Here is a 22,582-nt window from a genome sequence, read left to right as displayed (position 1 = left end):
ACGGCTTTTCTTCCACTTAAGAGTTGAGTTTGTTTGGGTTTCTGAAGATTTCGAGCGAGAAGTACTTGGGCCGTTTTTAAGCTCTGGGATAGTAAAAATAAAAAACTTTTTCCCAGGGTAAAAGAAGAATTTCTGGCATCTTAACGGTTTCTGTGCCCACCAAGTGGCTTCAGTGGGAAAACAGTATTTGCCACGGAAATTGTCCTTACTGAGGTATGAAGCTTTCAGCATTCCAGTGGAATTTTGTTTTGATTTGATTTAAAATCACTCTGTGAGCTTTTGCCATACATTGGTCACAGGCTTTTTCTTCTGCGCTTTTAAAGCAGAAAAGCAAAGGGAGCCTGCACTGTATATGTAATCGTGGTTGATATTGGCCTGAGCCATATGGTGACCAGATATTTATCCTGTGGATTGCTATCTGACTCTGAGCTCACAGCTCCCCTCCTTTCCAGATAGAGCAAAAGTTACTTTGGGAGTGCCTATACTGCACTGTTTATACAACTATGCCCTTGTCTGCTGGCAGCAAACTCATCCGTGTTTGCACTGGAGCAGACAATCCCATCCAGTTTACTTCCTCCATTGCAACAGTTTGTTTTCAGACCCAACCCTCTTCATCACACTGGGCGAAAGTTCCAAAAGGTGATAATTTTGCCTATTTCTAGCTCATTCAAGAAAAAGAAACAAAGATAAGTGTGCACCATTTCTTATTCACCGCACACAGGCAGCGGGAACTGTTTCTCCCCTGGTTTCCAGTGCTGGATGCAAAAAAGAAAAAAGCACTACAGTGCGTGAAAATGCGCTGCACTGTGAGAGGAAACAGCAACTGCCCTTTGTCAAGAAGCTGAGATACTTTGGAATAGGAAAGGTCACATGCCAGGAGCCTTGCATCTTTATTGAAGCTAGTGACAAGCAGGAAAAACATACATATTTATATATGTCTATGTATATCTTGCACTGTTTCAGCATCTACGGATGTTTGAAAGATATTACTTTTGTTGAGCAAATCCATGCCACATTTCTTTCGATTGATTATATCCAAATCTGTCTTATTTTGCCTAGGTAATTTCTATTCTATTTCTGCTCTATTCTGGTTCCTACATTTTGCCTTATCCTGGAAGAACCAACATGCCTTTTTAAAGTGTGCAAATGATATGACTAATATCTATCACATTGCTTTCTCTCTCCTATTGGTAGAGCATTTTAATGTGTTCACTACTCAGAGCACCTTGCACCTCAAGCTCACAGTCTGTAATTCCTTGAGGAGTTTTTTTGGAGCATAGCTGAACCCCCAGGGGAGGCAAGGGGGCTGCGCTGCAGTCAAGTGTGTCTGTGGCTCTAAATCAGCCACCTACAGCCAGCAGCTTCACCACCTCACGCATTTTTTTTTTTTCCCTAGATTTTGCAAACACACTGCCATCAGTGTTGGTGTGGCTTTATCAAAAGGCCTTTCTGTTGCACAGATGAGCTTTAGCGATGGTAAAATGTTTGCCCAAGGACTGGATTTGTTGACCACAGTCGTCATCTCAGAGCTTTGAGCAATACTGGACCGTGCAAATAAGTGTCCAGAGGACTAGAGCTGAGGCAAACCTGAGCCAGCTTTATACGGCAAACCAGGAGAGAGGGTGGTGCACCAACAGCAGGCTGAACGTGATGTGATTTAGCTGCTGCAGGTTTCATGTTGACTGAATAGGAAGTTGAATGCAAAGGCAGATCAAGCGTTACTAACTTGGCCAAATACGGTGAACAGGATATAGTCTCATTTCTGCCTTGTGTAACTCTTCTGAAGTCAGCAGTTACATCAGGAACTCCGGTATCCCAGCCTTTTCTCTCATTCTGAGACTGCGTGCCTTTGAAAGATACATACTCAGTGACCAAAAAAAAAATCTAGATAGCCTTTGACTTTATTACAAGCTCTTTCACTTAATTTTTCTTAGCTTTTGCATGAGAGAATGGGGGTAACAGTGCCTGCTCAGAGGGGGGCCAGCCAGTACTTGTCAAGTATTCCACTGCTCTTGTGCTCTTGCTGTTTGTTTGCTACTGAAACCTCTTATGAGGCACAGGCTTTTAAATCTAATGTACACAGATGCTTTTTACACAATAAACACTATTACATGTACTTTTTATAAGTATGCCATGATGTTTTAGAGGAAGCAAATGTAGTAATTCTACAGTTTACCCATTTTCTGCATTTAATAGTAATCTCTGCCAAACGATCAGCTCTAAACTCAATGCCAATTTGTCACATTTGTATCATGCTAAAAGCAAGACCATTTAAATATCTTATAAAATAGGCAAGACAACATGGATATGAGAACTATGATTCTTGTTTTGTTAAGGATTATCAGTTCACTTGTTTACTAAGCATGGACATGAGCTTACATAGAGACACTTCCAAGAATTAAGAGACTACATGCTTTTGAAGAGAGAAAAAATTGTTTTCCAGGCCTACATGCTTGATCAGTGTCATCAGGTCATAGATATGTTGAGTAATTTCAATTTCACTCAGCAAGAGGATAACTCAATCACAAAACACGTGACACAACAAATGCAGGAAGAAGAAATTACTAATTTTTAGTTTATTTGTTATGAGGAATAAAAAACCATCATGTTAATGCACTATGATTGGTTACATAGGATGGAACTTCATAAGATTTCTAATGCCCAACACTGTGCGAGTTCCTAATCCTACAGATGCAGAGTCTGACTGAAGTTAATGAAAACGTGCTTCAAGATCCAAGCACGTGAATGAGCATTCACTGGATTAGAAACTATTACATTACACTCTCAAGTTACAATGGGAACACTTAACCTATACCAGACACCACACCAGACACTTAACCTATACCTGCTTCCAAAATTAGAATTTATTTTCCATTTTGCTCTTTGTAGCCAAAGCCTCCCTGTTATGTTTTCAAAGCAGTGCTCTGTGTTTCCTAGACAGCTTGGTGAAGTACCTCCCACACAAATTCTATTCTATTTGAGACAGACAGACAGACCAGCACTTTTACTCTACCATAGTTGTGAGAAAAGTCCCGTCTGACAGATGTGTTTGAAAGCCGGTGCGCCTGCGCACAGCTGAACACAAACACAGCAGCTTCCCTCACCACAAGCACTGGAAGAGGCACCTGGGTCTACTGGTTGAATGGCAAGATCCTTCACTGGCAAACAAATGTGAGTCTGGGCCTGTCCAATGCTCAGCTTTCGCATCTCAGTGAATTCTCCAAGTTGCCAAGCCAATGGGATGGTGCTTCTCTCCACTTCACTGTGTCAAAGCTGGGCTGCTGTAAAAGAAGTAATGCAAGATGCAAAGGGCAAGTGAGAGTAAGACCCATGTAGCTTTGTTGCAGTGAGGCCTGGAGATGATGGAAGAAGTTTTGCATTTCCAAGACTACCTATATGTTTTGCTACAGACATTGGATAAAACACATGAGCGGTATCTGGAGCACAGCTCAGGACTGTGTCACTTCAGGCTTCCCCATCCTTATTCTATTACAGGCCTCATGAATTTTACATTATTTACAGTTACGTGCTTCCAATCGCCCTGCTGAGGCCTGGCATCCTCCCTGTGTATCTTTTAATGCCTAAACCAGGTGTCCACGAGCACTGAGAACTTATATCTCTAACAATGACTTTCATCTTGTTTAATACTGTAAGAAGGGAGCATTTTATTTGTGTTTCAAGAATTACTTGCTGCATCATATATGAAACGATCCCAAGCCTACACCCTGTAGCTTGTGGAGTACATGCAATGTTCTCTTTGGACTGTGGTTGTTGAAATAGAACATCTGCACTTCCAAGAGCAACCAAACCCTCCGAATCAAAGAGCTGTGGTAACAGCCAGCACAAAGAGTGAAAGTAAACATGAGTGTAACATTGTTGTAGCATGTATTTTTGCTTTAACCATACATACTTCTCATCAGAAAACAAAGTTGCAGGCAGTTGTGGATGAAAGAAAGCAAAATGTACAATGCCACTGCTTTGACACTGCTTTTTTTCTTTGAGTAAAACAAGATAGCCAGTAGTGAATATCCATGACTGAATAGCTCAAACTACTACAAACTATTCCTACATTTATACAGTCCTCAAATTAGGTTTGGCCCTTTGAAGGCAATCGCGAGGCTGAGGCGGCCCCCGGTGAAAATGAGTTTGACACCCCAGCCCTAGAACTTGGCTATAGATCATTTGTTTCTTAATCATGACTTGGAAAATAACTCATAGTGCTGCTAGTGATGCAGATTTGCTACTGGCAACTGTTCAGTGACCAGAGATTAATGATTTGCCATTCTCTACATGATTTTGAGTGACCTTTGTAAAAACACCATTGCCACTTCTGGAACAGCGGTGGAAGTCAAAGAACTGAACCAGTACAGTGGACTCCATCCGATATTATTTGAAATAATTTCTTTACTTGAATGTCCTTATTTGAATAAATGGTCCCTGCTGCAGTCCCAGAGTAAGGTTTAAGCTGGAAACACTGAGATAAGCTGCACAGGTTACGTATTTAATGCTGTATGTCTCTGTTCTTTCCAAGTCAGGTGTGCTACCTTGCGCATGGCTCTTGTCAGGGCATAAGCTGGAGTGCTCTGAACTTCTGGCGTTGGACAAGGCAGCCTCTCCTTCCCCGGGCGCACAGAATCTGAGCAGCAGCAGTTAGAAGAGCCACCTTCTCCAGCCACCCTCTCGACCTGGGCCACCGACAGTCGGCTGCCCAGGGCCGTGTCCCGCCCGCTTGTGAAGATCTCCGAGGGCGAAGCCCCTCGAAGCTCCCTGGGCACCCTGAACTGGGTGACTGCACAGGCTGGCAGGCACCTGTGCCGCCCCGGCAGCGAGCAGAGCCTCGCCCTGTGCACCGCTCGCCTGCCCGATCGCAAAGCCAGGCCTGCGGCCGAGCAGGGGGGGCCCGGCCGCGCAGTTCCCCGCAAAGGCGCGGGCAGCTCTGAGGCGCCCCCAGGGACCCGGGGCAGCCGTACGCCGGGCAACGTCCTCTCCCAGCACGCTGCCGGCCGCCACCGCTCGACTCCCGACTGGAACAGCCGCGCTCCCCGACGGGACGCGAGCACGTCGCTCCGCGCACGCCTTCGCGCGCACGCAACGCCCGCCAGAACCGCCCAAAGGCTGGCAGGGGGGAGGCACACGGGGACGCGCTTCGCCCCACTCCCGGCAGGCCCCGGCGCCGCCGCCTGACTGCGGATCCCGCTCTGCTCCGCTCCTACCGGAGCCGCAGCCGTTTCGAACGCGCCCCCGACCTCTCCCCCCCGCCACGGCTGCTTGGCGCACGCCGCCCACTCGCTGCCGCCGTCCCGCCGCCGCCGCCGCCCTCTCCCAAGTCTCGAGGGCGCGGCGCGAGCACGCCCCCTCCGACCGTTGAGCAGCGGCGCGGCGGGTGAAAGGGGAGCGGCGGCCGCACGCGCCCCCGCCCCGCGCGCATACCTTGTGCCTCCCTCCCCTCCCCTCCCTGAGCCGTTCCTTCCGCGCATGCGTCCTGCGCCCCTGTCCCAGCCGCCTCCTCCCCCCCCCAGACGGTTCAAACAGGAAGGCGGACATGTTGGTGTCTTTCGCAGGTTTCCCCACAGCCGCCGCGGCCGGACCTTAAACTCTCCCCTCCCCTTACGCCACCTCCTTCCCTCCTCCTTCTCACCCCTCAACCTCGGGTCGGTCCTGAAGTGGTCTGGGCTGTTGTCCCGTCCGTGAGGCGGAGGAGCGGGCGAGGGGCGGGAGCGGAGCCGGCGTTGGCAGCGGCGGGAGGCAGCGAGGAGCTACCGGCGGCCGCAGAGCGAGGAGGAGAGAGAAAGGAAGATGCTGTTGCCGTCTCTCCGCCGTTGAAGTGACTTGCCCCCTGCCCGCGGGGGGCACTCGCAGCGGGGGCCGGGCCGGCCTGTGCTCGCAGCTGGCAGCCCTGCGCTGCCCGCCCGCCCGCTGCAGGCAGAGGGGCAGCCGCTCCCCCGGCCCGCCTGGGCTCCCTCGCTCCGTGCCTATGGAAGGACCAACCCCACGACGCTGAGACACGCCGCCGAGAGGATTTTCCTACGGCTTGATTTTTATTTACTCTCACTTTTGCCTTGTTGGTGTGCCTGCAGGTTTTTTTCCTTTTTCTTTTTTTTCCTCTCGTTTTTGCTTTTTTTTGTGATTTTCCGGGAAGAAAGCTGCGCTTCGGAACGAGGCACCGGCCCGCCGCCGTCGCTCCTGCAGGGCGAGGAGGAGGAACCGCTACGCTGGCTCCCAGGGCGGCTTCCCCGGCTGGGAAAATGAGGTTGCTGAGACGCAGGGGCCCGAACAGAGGAGGGAGAGAGAGGAAACCTGCTGCTGCAGGGCTGTGAGCAGCCCAGGAAAGTGTGTGCGTGCGTGGAGGAGGGGGGAGAAGCAGCCTCGTCCCCCCCGCCACGGCCGCGAACTCTTCGGTTTTCTGTCCCCTTGGCGGGGCAGCGTGGGGGATTTGCCTCAGAGACTTCTGTGATTGAAGGGATTTTGCAGGAAGCGGTCCTCAGCCTGGTATAGGCTGTGTGGTTTCTCTTTTGTGCTCGCTTGTTCCTGTTTCTTTTTTTTTTTTTTTTTTACATTTTCATTATTTTTAACCTAACTTTGCTCTGGAATAAGGGAAACTTTTTTTATCTCCGGAAACATGTCGACGGGAGAAAGTTTTGAGTCTCGGTTTGAAAAAATCGACGTGACTTTGAAGGACCCCAAATCCGAAGTGAACGTGGACTGTTTGCTGGTGAGTAGGGAGCGCAGATGGGCCCCCGGTCCCGTCTCCCCGAATTTCTTACCCTGTGGGACCAAATCTCGCACTCCCGGCTGAGTCATCACCCTCCCTAACTCCGCACCGGTGTTTTGTTTACTCAGTGTTGAGCTGAGGGTGCGTGAATGTCTCTGTGCAGGGAGAACAGCTTTCATGCCAAGGAGGCGCCCGCCTGGTCCTGCCCCAGACTTGTAATCTCTCTCGCTTCATGCACCTTTCTTTTCTTCACCGGCTGTCCTGAGGGGCGGTGGACACTTTGTACAAAGACATAATTCGTCAGTGTCAGCCCTGTGTGTGAGCAGGAGACTGTAAATAGCTTTGATATACCAATTGCCTCTTCAACAGCTTTTTTTTTTATTATTTTTTTTTTGAGAGTGAGGTTCTCTTATGGCGTGGTTGGGCAATGCAGCACTTATTTCAGCCTGTTTAACGTAGATGTTTGCAAATGCTAACTAATGGTGTGTAAAACAGAGCTCTGAGATTAATATGCCCTTACAGGTGGGGAAGTAGGCATGGCAGGGGTTCAAATGCATTTTAAGCTAATTGGTGTGCTAGGCCTGGGATACAGGGCTGCTTGCTTATTGCTTCTCTGCTTTACCGTACCTGATGGTTCAGTGGATCTCTCCGGTGCTGTCAGTGTTACAATTGCATCATAAGAAAGCAAACCATAACACTTACTGACGTAAGCCAAACATCATTTGGTAGTTGCTTGACAAAAGTGAATGATGTTTGGGTTCTGATTATAGAAAGTACGTCAACAAAGTGTATGCCAAATCCAACCAATCTATTTGAGATGTAGCTGGGTATTTAGATATGCCTAGAGATACCCTTAAATAGTAGCAAATTGTAATTTGTGCTTTTATGCTGAAGTAGAGAATTTCTTTTCTTTGTAACAAGTGATAAAAGTTTTTTAGGTGGTTTTTGTTTGTTTGTTTTTGTTTTTGTTTTTTTTTTTTTTTTTTCTGGCTTTGTCAGGAGGACAAGTGAATTGAATTTGTTGCTAGTATGAACTCTGACATTTGGGGCTGGGGGAAGGGGGGTGTGGGGGTGGAGGTAGCTCTTAATAGTCTGTCTTCATCTTCTGCTGCACGGCTCTTGCCAGGAAGCTTGCTTGAGCACAAGGCAGTGGAGAAATGAAAATAATCTAATGAAAGAATTTGTACAAGTTCATGATATTGTGTGCTCTCTTTAGCTTATTACTGATTTGTGAGCTTCTGAAGTGTTGACAGGTCAAACTTACATCCCTGAATAAAAGCAGAGCCTTGTGGATATTGTTGCTACAAGGGAAAATAGCACTGCATCTTCCAGTTAATGTGCTTCTTTTGATCTAGTTTACCTATTTGTTGTCTTAGAACCACGGTTAAAGTGAAAAGCTCTGATGCTTGGGATATATTGTGTCAGTTTTGACAAATCAAGGCTACTGTCAAATCCTACTTTTTACACCTAGCTTCTATTGATAGATTTCAAGTATGTAGAGCCAGTTAAGAGTCCAGAGGTTGGTTGGTTTGTGGTGGTGTGTGTTTGGTGGTTGTTGGTGGTGTTTTTGTGGTTGTGTGGTGTGTGTTTTTTTTTTTTTTTTTCATATTAACCATGATTCAATTTGCTAGTATGTGCTTTAATGCTGGCCCTACTATGGGGACCTTCCTGCAGCGATAGTAAGGAGGCTGCAGGTATCAGACATGTAGTTGATAGTATCTTTAACTGTATTCCTTCACATTTTAATCAGTTTGTGGATTTGTCCTTTTTCAGTTATCTTAATCGTGATTTGGAGCTAAGCTGTAGTTAGTTTGGGAATCAACTTGTTGGGATGCTTCCTGTCATGCTTGTTGTAAAGTTTTGGAACATATGTTTGCATCTCAGAGTTTAAGAATGTCCTTTAAAGTGAGAATTTTTTAGGAATCTTCTGAGATTTTGGGGCATACCTTGGTGTTTTCTTTTAAAATCAGCTTCTTATGGTATATTAATCAGAATTATGTTATCATGGGTGTTGTGTTTTGGTGTTTGTTTTTTTTTTGCTAGGCCCAGTTACAGATACTGTTCTTTTAAACTAGTACCAATTCAAAAAGGAAGTACTTATGAAGACATCAGCTGGCTGTTTAACTTCTTCCGTGTTTGGTCACTATATCGATCTCTCTGTTGGCTGGGTTTTTGTTTCATCTCTCTCATCTTCAGTTGATTCTTGAACTCTTTTCTATAGAATTTAAGTATCATAACCCTTTCTAAAGAGTTTAAGTGTTTTACACCCATTCTTAGTGCGACAATTCACACTACAAGCATCATTCTGGGCCCAAGGTTTTATATTATTGATATATCAAAAGCTTCATAATATATGTAGTTACGTTTTTAAGGAAGAAATGCTTAGGTGTGGGTGTAATTGTTATGCACTTAAAATCTCTTCTAAGATGTACACCCCGTTGCCCTCTCCCCAGCCCCTGTTTGAAGAGGGAAATTTGTCAGTCTCTAGGTCTGGTACACTTAAAAAGATGTATATTTTGTGATTAGACTCAATGCCAATAAAAACATCCTTTTTTTTTAATAAAAGGTTTAAAATCTAAATTTTTTTCCGTTTGATTAAAGTTGTGAGTTGATATTATTTTTAATAATTTTCTTTTTTCCTGTGCAAAGGTGTTAGCTAACTGTGTGTATCTGAGTGGTAATATATTAATAACTGATACACAGGCACATTAAATTCAGCATCTGATATTTTATACATGTAGGCTTAAAATGCTGGAGTTCCTTTAGTTTCAAGAAAAGCCTTATTGGCTGTGTGAAGAAAAGTCTCAGCAATGCCCTTAGCTTCTCTTACTATGTTTTTATCCTCTTTAGCTTTAATTTGTTTTGCTTCTATTCTTACTCTTCTTTCCCATCAGTTTGTAGCCCCTGTAGACTAAAAGGCAAGCATAGAGTAACCTTTAAATCAGTCTTGTAACCGTTTTGTGTTTTGGAAGTGCCATAGGCTAGGTTCTGTATGCTAGAAAGATTCTAAATTTGTATGTGAAGTAGAATGAAAACACTAAGAAAAGGGGGAGGGCTGATAGAAAGGAAGGCATGTTACTGTTTCAGGAAGGTGTGGGAGAAGAGTGCTGACAACAGAGCAGGCGGAAGAGACACACTGAGAACTATGCAACTTCTACATGCTGCAGGAAGGAAATTCATAAACCTGAGGTGCAGGAGAGAGATGTGTTTATTTTTGCTGTTTTCTCTTATGCAACTGTAATAAAAATAGAGTAAGAAAACTGACTAAGTTGCAACTGACTGTAACTCATTCTTTTTTTTCTTTGGGGCTTCCATGGACTTGTTTCAGGACTAGGCTGGGAAATCATAGATAGGTTGCCTTTTTTGAAGAGCCATGAAAAGGCCAAAGCCTAAGTTCTGTGTGAAGTATGTGCCACAGTGTAATGTAGTGGTTTTTCTCAAAATATCGGGTACTAGAAATCCTGTCGTCCTAAAAAGATCTAGTGAGACTCTGTTAGGTAGTCCCACTCTAGGGTGTGCAGTGATCAGATACTGGTGAATACCATAGGCGTGCTAAGTAGAGCCAAAGGCGATGTAAGTAACCAGCTATTAACTTGAGCTTGGTGTCTCATTAATGATGTTGGGCAGTGTAAAGTCGTATTCAATGAGCATACTTCTACAACAATTTTAGAATAAACCAGATTTCTTTTTCCTCTGTTTCTCACTAAATCCTTGGAATTTATGGGCTTCTAGTTTTTGGAGAGCAGGGCGGGAGGGCTGTAACAGGTAAATGGACGTGAAACATTTTGACCTGAACCTGCCTATGCTTTTGATTCAAAACCAGCTAGTAAATGGTAATGAAATTGCTTTTTGATGCTCTGTCTGCTCTGATTCTAACTCAAAAAGAGTTTTTTCATGTTTTGTGTAGACACTTGAGTAACTCAGTTATTCAAGTACTTAGTCAATTACCTGAGTGTTTTTTTTAACTAAAGACTCTTGATGGTTTTAAATCTTCAAAGATATGAAATGTTTCACTTGTTCAGCAATTTGGCTTCAAATTAGCTGTCAACAGTAAACACTCTGTATGACAAACTTGTTTTATGTAGTCTCAAGAGGTTTTCATTTTGGTTGCACCAGAAATACATTTTGCACATTAATATTACCTGATCATCACTGAGAACTATGAACTATATAGGTTGTTGTGAAATTAATGATAAAATATCTAACTTGGTGTTTTAAAGGTAAAATGGAACTGTAAGATGACTTTGGAAATGCAAGAAGTTGGTGCATTCTCATTTCAGGTTGCACTTCTTAGAAGAATTTTGTAATATTACGTAAGCTTCTAGAAAGTTAACAGTAGAGATGGTGGGACTGTCAAAATGTTAGCATCTGATTCACAGTGTATGGTAGGTTTTATACAGAAATAACAGTTAACTTAACTAATTCTTCTGCTCATGAAACTAGAGGCTATAGGAATGTAATTTATTTTTCCTATAAAAATTTTTATTCACCGACAATAATAGAAAGTTGATGTTAAGACACGTTTAAATGAAAGGAATAAAAAACACAGCTGAAACCCTGTACTAGATTATAAATGCTCTTATCAAGTAAAAATATTTGTAAACAACGTCATCTTTCCTGGCAACTGTGGAGTGTTCTAGTTTTGTGGTAGTGGGAAGGAAGAGGGAAACACCTGGAATTTGTTTGCAGGACAAATTGAAAATCAACCTGCTGGTCTGTAAATCTTGGAGGACAATTACAGCTTCAGTAGCCACTCATTGAGAACTTAACAAATATTTAGAAGCAGTGTGAGCAGATGATATTGGTAGCCTCACAACTGGTGTTAGCAGAATTCCCTAGGACATACTGTAGTACTACATAAAAATAAAAAGCTTTTTCAGGTCTCTTACCAAGTACTGCTGAGATGTTTGTCTCGATACAGGATGTTTATCTTGAATTTGAGAGGTTCCAAAACATGTAATTAAAAACTTTTTTAATGTTTCTTGATGCTTTTTATTGAAATTCCTTTGTCATCAAGAAATTGCAGTTCCAAGTGGAGATGCTGAAAAAACTGAACTTCCTTCTTTGATAACAAAATTAGAGAATGGCTGAAAACTATTCTGTCTTTGCCTTAATTTGTCTAGTCATTCAAGCAGCAATAAAGGCAGAAGGCTGATGAGGCAATATTGGTAAAACTGTAAGCACTATGCAGGCAACATCCAGTTATAGTTCCTTTAAAACAAATGCAGATAATACCATTTTTTAGCTTTCTGGGTAGCCTGCTGAAATATACATCTGGATTAGCAGTGGTTGAACAAGAGCTGAAACTTGATCTTTGTGTAGAAATGTGGTTTGGAGCTCTCCTTGTCTATAGTGTTCTGCTCTACTTCAGTCAATTTGATCTCCTGTAGTGTAATCTTCAGTCAAGTTTCTTCTTGGGCTTTTTAGTATTAGTGGACATCCAGACAACATCAGCAGAGTATAACATGATGTGGTGCATCTTCAGTTACAGCAGTCTAGAGGCTGTCCAGGCAAGCAGCCCTTGCTTGGTCTGGTTAGCTACCCACCCTGCTAAGGGAGAACTAGCACAGGCTCAGTACCAGCTTCTAACTAGAGTACAGGTCAAAGTCTGTTCTGATACTTGTAAAGGATTGGCTTTAACTAACTGAAAGATTGCCACTCCCTGTCAATATTTATACCATACAGACTGTCATGGGGACAGTACATAAGATCTCTTTATAATAGGTCCTAATTTAAATCCAGCTGCTGGTTTCTTTATTTTAGCTTTTCCTCTTAAATTTCTTATGTGTTCATTTTCCTGTTTATTTTATGAAGTTGAGAAATATGTGGAAGTTCTCTTGGTGTTTTTTGTGTGTTCTTTTTTTTTTCCATTTTCTTGGTCAGAGATGATGCAAAGACCTGATGCTTTGAAACCTCTGTAGAAAACAGTATACAAACTAAACCTTTATTTTGGGCTGTAGGTTGTAACTACCTAAATGTGTTTCTAGCTCATGTGTCTGGGCTATAGAACTTATGATTGATCTAGAAACACAAATGGAATACTTACTTTTTTTTTTCCCTGCAGGTTTTCATGAGTTATAGTATTAATTTAAAAATATAACTAAGAAATCCTTGAATTTCAATAGTTACACAAAAGTTGAGTAACTGTGTCTCTAACTTTTTTTCTCTTAAAAGCTGCATAGTATCCAGATAGTGCTGCATTGCATTCATATGTATTAAATTCCAAGGTATGAATATATTCAGAGGAAAACTGATACTTCCTGATAAAGTCTATTGATGTTAGATATCTACCTCTAAAATATAGTAATGAAAGATAGCAATTTTTGTGTGTATTCACTGACTGCTCTGAAAATGTTGTTTGTGTGGAGTCTTGGCTTTTTTAGCCATTATTTGCTAAAAAAGAAAAGCCCATACTACCCAAAATTAAGTATGTCATCTGGAATGCACTTTCCAAAGAAAAAGAGGCCAGAAGCTTCTCCTGAAATCTGGAGATTTCAGCTATCAAACTTTTCCCTGTTTCGTGGCTGGGGAAGTTGCGTTTCTCAGAAGATGGTTAGTACAACTTGTATTTTAGCTGTAATGGCCATTTAAAATGGGAACACGTGAAAGAAGGATGGCTCATACTGGCCACTGATGCTATGCTTACTGTTCTAAGAAAATCAAGATATTGAGATAAAATCAGGTTCGTTATGTCCATATTTTGATTAGAAGCTTCTAAAGAAAACTCAAATTAGTTTTTCCTGTCTAAATCAGTTAGTTTGGAAGATGATTTGGACGTCTGACTTTTTTTTTTTTTTTCTCAGCTATGGCTGAGAAAGCAATTTGTACATATAGTATCTGTAATTACTGTGTGCTTAACTAGCACTGCTGCAAACACATAGTTGTGCTGATTCAAGAACCTGACTGATGCTTTGAAACCAAAGCTAAAAGAAGACAAAAAGGGGAAAACAACGAGTGGAACACTGTGCAGGTATTTTCTCTAAAGCTTGAGAATCACAGAACCATAGAACAGCCCAGATTGAAAGGGACTTCAAAAGGTCATCTGGTCCAACCCTTTGTGGGAAAGGGAGTCTCCATGAGGTTATCTTGAAAAACTCCAGTAATGAGGACTCCACTGTGTCTCTCAAAGTTGTTACAGGGACTGATGGTTCTCATTGTAAATAACTTATTTCTTATATAGATACAAAGCCCTCCCTGTGCAACTTGTACTCATTTACCCTTGTCTTCTCCATGTGGCTCCTTGTGTGAAGACAACCTCTATCCTCTTTGTAGCTGCCTTTTAAGTCCTGGAATATTGCAATGAGGTCCCCCTGAGCCTTTCTCTTCACCAGGAAGACTACTTCAGTATTCCCTCACAGGGCGGGTTCTCCAGCCCTTTGATCTTTGTGACCCTTCTTCAGACTCTCTCCACTCTGTCTGTGTCTTTGTTGAATTGTGGAGACCAGAACTCTGCTCCAGATAAGGCCTGACCAGCACTGAGTTGAATGATCACATCTTCATATCTGCTAGTAATGCTCCTGGGGATGCAGTCCAGGATCCAGTTTGCTTTTGGTGCTACAGCAGTGCTTTGCTGTCTCATGTCCAGCTTGTTGTCCACCAGGAACCTCAAGTTCTTTCAGCAAGGCTGCTCCCCAGCCACACAGATCCAAGTCTGTATGTACTACGTTCTTTGGTTATGTTGTCCCAGGTGCAGGACTGTGCACTTGTCTTTGGTAAACTTCATAGTGTTCTTACTTGCTCACTGTTTGAGCCTGTCCAGGTCTCTCTGAAAGATGACTCTCCCTTCTGATGTGTCTACCTCACCACCCAGTTTAGTGTCATCAGCAAACTTGGTGAGGGTACTTTCAATCCCATCATCTAGATAATTTATGAACATGTTGAACAGTATCCGCTATCCACGCATGGAAGACCCCACTTGGGACAGGCTGACAGCCTGAATAAAAAGCCCTGACTACCGAGAGATCTTGAGATATTTTTAAAAGAATATATTTGATGTCTCACCAAAATGAACTCTAATTCAACTACATACTAGCGAACTTTATACAGATAATTCTTTGTGCCATTTTGATGTCATCACACAGGATATAGAAATATTCTCAACATAGTTCCTTCTAACAAAATCTGGAGTAGGAAATTGTAATTTCACTGTATTGGAAACAAAAACTCCTATTAGTTATTCTGAAGTTTGAGTACTTCAACTGAATTTGCATGTTTTTTTATTTTAAAGGAAAATGCATGTCAGGACTTCATGTGATATATATAAAATTACTGTGAATGGGCCGAACATAAATCTTTATTTCTAGCCAACTCATTTATTTCATTATGATCTTGAGTGATTAATGAAGCTTTTCACAGAAAGGCTTTCCTGGAAACCTGGGAAGCACACCTTCAGAAGTCAAGTAAAAGGCAAGCAATAGTTGCATGTGAATTTGTTAAGGTAGAAAAACACTACCTACTCTGTACGTAAGGCCAACAAGGAGGAGAATTATTTCAGAGAATCAATGAACTTTACTTCTTACAGCCCTCAAACTAATTAGGTCAATAAAACATTTTAGTGATCTTTCCCCCTTTCCTCCAGTGATTGCACTATGGGAAACTATGTCAAACAGGAACAGCCTCCTGTTATACTACTGAGCATTTTCAGCTGAGCACTCGTCACTGTAATTTATAAGCTTAAACATAGTTTAAAATGCATACATCTTCATTTCAACAGCTTCATATAAATGCACAAACAGCCTGGCAGTACTGAACTTTTTCCTTCAAAAGCATCATGTTTCATGAGCTGTTCTTAATTTGTCTCCAATTCTCCCCCCTAGAAAATACAATGCCTACCACACAGTCTGTGTAGTTAGAGACCAACAAACTTTATGAACATTAAAGTTTCCATGCTACTAAAAAACTTAAGGCATTGTAAAAGTTTATTATCCTAAAGAAAAGTAATTTTTAGACTCATGTACTAGTATATACTAATATACAAACTAAGTTTTTTAACTTAAAAACAGTATCTTGCAGCCACAAGTTTAGGTTCAGATAAGTTAGTTTCCCCTATCTATCTGTCTATCCTTAACTAAAGGAAATAAAACTCTAACTCAGAATACTTGAGAATCTGAGAGCAATGGCTTATCTTAAAATAACACAGTTTAATGTTACATCTTCATTGGTATGTTATACATAGACTCACACCTTGCTTTTGATGTAGTTTAAATATTCTTTTTGTGGAGTTTTGTCACTGATATTTGCCACGTGTGCTTGAAGCTTGATATTGGTTTTTCAGATACACTATGGTACCACCAGTGAAATTTCCCTATCTCTTAAAAAGAGTACAAACAATAGCTTGCCTCCATACCATCAAACCCACAAATCAGGGAGGAGGAAAGAAAAAAGTACTTCCTTGTTTTAGATGCAGGAAACAGAAATTCAAAACAGCCTCACAGAAAGCCTGAAGAAATCAGGAAGCCCTGACATAAGTCACCATAAGCCAAACAAATAATTCCAACCCCAAAATCATCTTTAATTATAAACTTCCTAATTTCCCTGCCCATTTTCCAAACCTCATATTTGTATTTATATCTTACAGAGAGACAAGGCTTAGTTCTACACAAAGAGCATTTTCTTTTGGTTCTTGTTCCCTACCACCATCCTGTAAGTGAAATCTGTTTTGTGTTCTGCAGTTAGAAATAATCAAAAGTACAAAAGGACAATATCACAATCTTATACTACACTGGTGGTCTGTATTTGTTGATATTTCATTTACTAAGTAGGAGGGAGAAAAAAAAGAAGATAATATGGCACAGCAACTTTTGATTTCAACTTCCATGTCTTTTCAGGTGAGATTTTTACTCAAACAAAAGAAAGTATTAAAATGGAATGATTGACTTTCCACACAGTTACTTTTAAAAACTTTTGAGAATGAAGTAATTTATAGTAGGTAAGCATCCATTGCATGGACTTGAGAATTAGCTTGACAGCATGTGTAAAGACAGATATGGCATTGCTGACAAAATTACTTCTTTGCCTGTCCAATTAGTCTCTCTTCATATCAGAACTTGACTACTTCTTCTGCAGTAGAAGTGAAACAGAAATTAACTGAACAGTGAAGAGCATGAGATCTTGACAGAGTTCTGAATATGGTGGACCTAAGAAGAGTCTTCTCAGCTTGCTTCAGAACAACAATGTGACTAGTTCTGGAGATTTCTCCAACTGTTTGATTTTACAAGCCAAAAGTGTCTCCAAAGACTTTAAGGTTATGCTACACCCAGAAACTATATGTACAAAACAATTTGTGGAGTATTAGAAAGTCTGGGAACAGCCACAAGCGTTTTAGTAAAAGACAGAAGACAAAAGGTTTTCCAGGAAGCATGGTAATCTGTTATCTACAGAGAGTCTAGCTTCTTAATGACATCTCCAATTCCAAATTCAGTGTACTAAATAAATAACTAAATAATTAAAAAACCCCACCCACAACCTGAACAACAAAACACGCAACCAAAAAAACAACCCAACAAAACAAATGATCACTTCATTAGCTCAGCTCTCAGTCCATAAGCCTTAACAGGCATTTTATTTCCATTGCTATCTTTGTTAGTCCCTGTTTCAAAAGCTGTGACAATTATTGCTAATACTAGCAGGGCAAAAAAAAACCTAAGTCCTAATAAGTCTACCATTTGGTTGGCACCATTTTTGGTCTTGTATTACTAACAAGAGGATACATAGCATGTAATAGCAGGTTTGAATGGTCCCAACACCACCAGAAACAATATAACAGGTGTGCTGGAAATTGTTTAATTGACAGCGAAATTAATAGTAATTGGAGTTTAAAGAAGAGGACAGCAGGTCACAGAAGATGTACTAGAGCAAGAAACAAACTGCTGGGTAGACTGAAGTGGCAGAAGAACCTTTCCTCTTTGCAAGGAGAGAGTAAATTCTTTCAGCTTAGTACTGACAGGATTCTTTGCATGCTTGCAATTGAAGCTACTTTCTAGGAAGAGATTAGTATAATAATACATTACTATAATAAGATTTCATAACAAAGAAGGGTTCATGAGGAAATTGTATGATTCCACCCCTAACACTGACAGCTGTGCGTAATATCAAGACAAAGTTGTGAGGCACCAGTATTACCTCTATTTTCAACTACAGCTTCATGTCCTGCCTGGTATTGTTCCGTCCAACCTGGCATCTGTGAAAAGGCATCAGGAAACAATAACCAGCAAAAACTCGGTGTCCTACCTTCAGCTTTGTTCCTCCTTGAAGGATCTTCCCCATCAACTCCTACTCTATCATCTTCTGGCTGGAGAGGCTTCCTCCACTCCTAAGGGCCTTAACACAGAGTCACTTCACACTTGTAGTCAAACGTGCTCCTAGATCTCAGTGGTGGAATTAACACACTGGACTCTGTCATCCACACCCCAGGAAGACTGTGCCTGTTGTACTGACTACTTGCACTTCAGCTTCTACCACGGGCGGTCTCTTATCCCTCTTCACCTCTCCCCCACAGATATAGAAATCACAATGCTACCAAGGTTCAGAATCGCGAAAGACTGAAGTGGCATTTCTAGAGTGTAAATTGGACATCAGAGCAAGGCAAATTCTTTCCTTTTTCCTCCAACAGAAGAATTCTACATCTAATCTGTTTCAAGTCTAGTCACAGATTAAATTTAATGAGTTTACCAATTCATAGCAACTGTCCTCTCAGATACAAACCCTTATGCTTTAAATCTCCAGATCTACAATTGCCTCCATGTAAGGAGTTCCCCTGGTCTTGTGGCAGATGCCTTTCAGAAAATTATTTGGGCTACAAAGAGGTTTACTGACCAAGTTAAGAAGGCCAAAACATTTAAAGAACTCTGCAGATAAATGCAAAATGAATACTGATGACTTTTCTGTTTAGTTTTACTGAACTTTATTCTCTGCTAGGAAGTGTCAATCAAATAAACTTACTGCTGTGTAGTAGAAAATCGCAGGTTACCCAGAGTAGTTGTGGAGTTTACTGCCTTTGAGATACTCAAAAAGCCATCCTGGGCAACCTGCTCTAGGTGGCCCTGCTAGAGCAGGAGGGTTAGACAACATGACCTCCAGAGGCCCCTCCAGAATCAATCATCATGTGAAATAACAATCATTTGTACTCAACAAAATACTGCTTTAACTGTGCACACAGTATTAAATATTAAAAAGTCAGGCATCCAAATCATCTTCCAAACTAACTGATTTAGACAGAAGAAACTAATTTTTGAGTTTTCTTTAGAAGCTTCTAATCAAAATATGGACATAAAGAACCTAATTTTATCTCAAGATCTTGACTTTCTTGGAACAGTAAGCGTAGCATCAATGGCCAGTATGAGCCATCCTTCTTTCACATGTTCCCATTTTAAATGACCATTACAGCTAAAATACAAGTTGTACTAACCATCTTCTGAGAAATGCAACTTCCCCAGCCACGAAACAGGGAAAAGTTTGCTAGTTGAAATCTCCAGATTTCAAGAGAAGCTTCTGGCCTCTTCTTCTTTGGAAAGTGCATTCCAGGTGGCATACTTAATCTTGAGTCCCCATTACTGGAGGTTTTCAAGATAACCTCATGGCGACTCCCTTTACCATGAAGGGTTGGACCAGATGACCTTTTGAAGTCCCTTTCAATCTGGGCTGTTCTATGGTTCTGTGATTCTCAAGCTTTAGAGAAAATACCTGCACAGTGTTTCACTCATTGTTTTCCCCTTTTTGTCTTCATTTAGCTTTGGTTTCAAAGCATCAGTCAGGTTCTTGAATCAGCACAACTATGTGTTTGCAGCAGTGCTAGTTAAGCACACAGTAATTACAGATACTATATGTACAAATTGCTTTCTCAGCCATAGCTGTCAAGGTCCCATTTTCTGAGGTGACACTATACAGGATATGATACCTATGCTGAGCAGCACAGTGTTCATGTCATTTGTCTTATAATATCAGATCTAGTCAGAATTTTTAAAAAAAGAGACTTATGGAGAAAAATCTTTAAATCTAGTGGTATGAAGAGATGGAAGAAACTCAACCACAGAATGCATATGCAACAAATCTAGTCTCTAAATGGAGGAAAAGATAAACTGCTGCTAGATATATTCTTAAAAAATGTTCATCCTAAATGGCAACTATAAATTGCAATTTATCTGAATTTTTAAAGGAAATAGAAAAAGTGACTCCCATGGAATTAATTTTTTTTCTTTGTGATATTTAATACCATTTAAGTGAAGATGAATTCCTCCTTCTGTCTGGAAGGAGGAAAAAAAATATTCCCAATACTTAAACCAGCAAGTTCACATTATCCATTTAGATTGGGAAAAGATCTCTGCTAAGCAAAGAGAAATTTGCAGAACGATCAGGAGCTAGTGGGAGTTCTCACACGCTCCGTAGGTTTTGTCTCATGATTGCTTCAGGTGAGAAGTTGCTCAATTACTATATAACTCTCCAAATTAAGAATTAGCATAGAATGAACTTTTCAGTAAATGGGATATAATTATTTTTCATGAGCATGGCAGTAATTATTTGGATTATTAAAGATTGTTACTATATACAGTCAACTCTCATTAAGCAACAGCTAAGTTTTACTGCATGCAGATATGTAGTTTATTTGGGCATAGAATTATGACTTCAAGGATGTATATTGATACACTTTCAAAAGATAGCTGAAGTAGTTGGTTGAATCTAGTGTCTTTCTGATGGAGCCTTAAGAATTAAAAAAAAAAAATGCCCAGACTGTGCTCTGATTTCAAGTGTATTTTTTTCTCAAATTATTATTCTGTAATAAAACTTAAAAGTGGCAGAGATTCATTTCAGAATTTCATTTTTGTAATCAGATGGGTGTTAGGGTGATCTGTCCAGGTCAGTGTCCATCAAGAGTGAGGCCACAGTCTTGCTGCAACAGCATCTTGTCTCTATTTTTTAAGTCAGTGCCTAATACAGCTACCGCCTTTGTGCTACATGCAGTAGCTGTAGTACTTAGATATATGCCTTTTAAAATTTACCTTCCTTTTATGTTTTGGGTTTTTCAGGATGAGGGGGCAGCTACATTAATTAATAGCAGGAGATGTATGGGATAAAAATGCATTAGGAAAACTCTGTGGCATGGGCAAATCAAATACTAGCTAGTGGTTATGGTCTTTTCTAGGTTGCAGTTATGTAAGGCATCCTCCATTCACTTTTGAAGAAAATAGCTGCTCCAACATCTGCTGTGCCAAATGGGCAAAGTCAAGCACTATTTCTGTGGTGTGGCAAGGAAAAGAGGTTAAATAGGGATATCTTTTAGTCATCTGTTTACCATCAGCCTTCTTTTTGTGTTTCAACTAGTTCAGGATACAATGTGTTGGTAGTTGACTGTTGACAGATGAATTTATCTTTGAAGACACTTGAAGGTATGCATTTAGCTTTTTACAGAAAGCAGCAAATTTATTTCGAGGATGGGATAAGAAATGGAAGTTATAATGTCTTAATATTGGCTTTGTCATTCTTAAGGTCTTACTGCTGGCTCTACCATACTCATTGAAGGCCTTGGCATTTTGGTAGTTAAAAATCAAAATATGTTTTTGACATGCTCACGATACTGAACCGCTTTTAGAAGCAGACCAAGTCAGGTTGTAAGATCTTCAGAAGGTTTTAAGTTGTTAAGATTAACTTCTGTGTAGAAACAGCATGTGAGAATTTAGAACTACTCAGCTCTTTTTTCTGAATTTTCTTGCTCTCGTCTTCTGGACAGTCATGAACTTCCGTACTAGTTTTCAGAACTTGTCTATTCCTAGATGGGTTCGGTTTGACTCTTTTACTTCTGCCGTGTTCTTAATTCCTAACAGCAATTAGTACAAAAAAGAGCTATAGTCAAGGATCTCGTAAGTGATATAGTTATCTCTTAACCTGCATTCTGATTTGTAAACATTTACTTTTAAGTGAATCTGTTGAACTTGATTGTGTCATCTTCCAGAGAATAAATGATGAAGAGGTTTTTCAATTAGGTAAGATAATGTAAGAACTGAGATTTGTCATGCCATAGTTTGATAGGTAGATAAAGGGACAAAATTATTAAGAAAGGACCAGTTCACATGCATGTCCCTTAAATCCAAATTGGAAGGAGCAAGAAAGCAAGCTCTAAACAGTTGAATATGATCTGGTCTGAATGTTGATATACAATGATTCAAAAAAGAGACAAAGTTAATTTATTTTTTTATTTTCTCCAAGTCATACAGTATGGTACCTTGACTAAAGCAACTAAATTTTTTTTTGAGTGTGTTTTACATGACACTGTTAGATGAAATGCTGTTTTGCTTGTCTTCTCTGAAGACTTTGTCTTAAATGTACAGCTTTGCATCATTGAACTACTTATAAATTTTCAAGTGCTAAAGAGTATATTTCTTGCCGTTTTTGGTCTGTTGTATTTCTCCTGTCCAGCAGTTTTAAAAATGTGAATCAAAATGAAAGTGATAGGTCATTTAAAAAAATAAAATAAAATAAAATAAAAATATTTTTAAGGGCTGGTTATTTATGATGTGTAAATGTATGTATACAGAATGTATACACACAAACACACTTCCTGCTGTTAGACATTTCCTAATGCCAAATGGTTGTTTTTTTTCCTTTTCTAAATTAAATTGCTTATCTGTAATTCAGAGTCTAGTTAACTTCAATAACAGAGCTTACTTCAATGCCAGTGAATTTTGTTTGAATACCACAAAAGATGTAATTTTTTTCTTAATTTCCTCTTAAGTCTCTGAGGCTAGGTAAATATTTTCAGTTACAAAATTATCGTGGTTGGTAACAAGCATCTGTTTCCAAAATGGCTGTTAACATGCATTAATTTAGAATCATAGAATAGTTTGGGTTGGAATTTATTTCGCTATTTATGTAGTTCTT

General features: G+C 40.6%; 1 protein-coding gene across 4 annotated transcripts in view; it reads left to right on the top strand.

Annotated features, from left to right (window-relative positions):
* Positions 1-6,474: 6,474 nt before the first annotated feature.
* The window catches only part of ROCK1 (Rho associated coiled-coil containing protein kinase 1), an 85,719-nt gene continuing 69,611 nt past the window's right edge, over positions 6,475-22,582 (top strand). For 2 of the 4 annotated variants that reach the window (XR_010470490.1, XM_065053304.1), the window contains exon 1: positions 6,475-6,712. Coding sequence is in view for 3 of the 4 variants with exons in the window: in XM_065053304.1 (XP_064909376.1) it covers positions 6,620-6,712 (93 nt within the window). In the remaining variant the exon portion in view is untranslated. The remainder of the gene's footprint in view (positions 6,713-22,582) is intronic. The other 2 variants (XM_065053302.1, XM_065053303.1) reach the window with 2 other exon arrangements.

The sequence above is a fragment of the Columba livia genome, chromosome 2, assembly GCF_036013475.1.
Source record: "Columba livia isolate bColLiv1 breed racing homer chromosome 2, bColLiv1.pat.W.v2, whole genome shotgun sequence".
In the NCBI taxonomy this organism is placed as follows: domain Eukaryota; kingdom Metazoa; phylum Chordata; class Aves; order Columbiformes; family Columbidae; genus Columba; species Columba livia.
The sequence above is the reverse complement of the archived record's forward strand: the minus strand, read 5'-3'. Positions and strand labels throughout refer to the sequence as shown.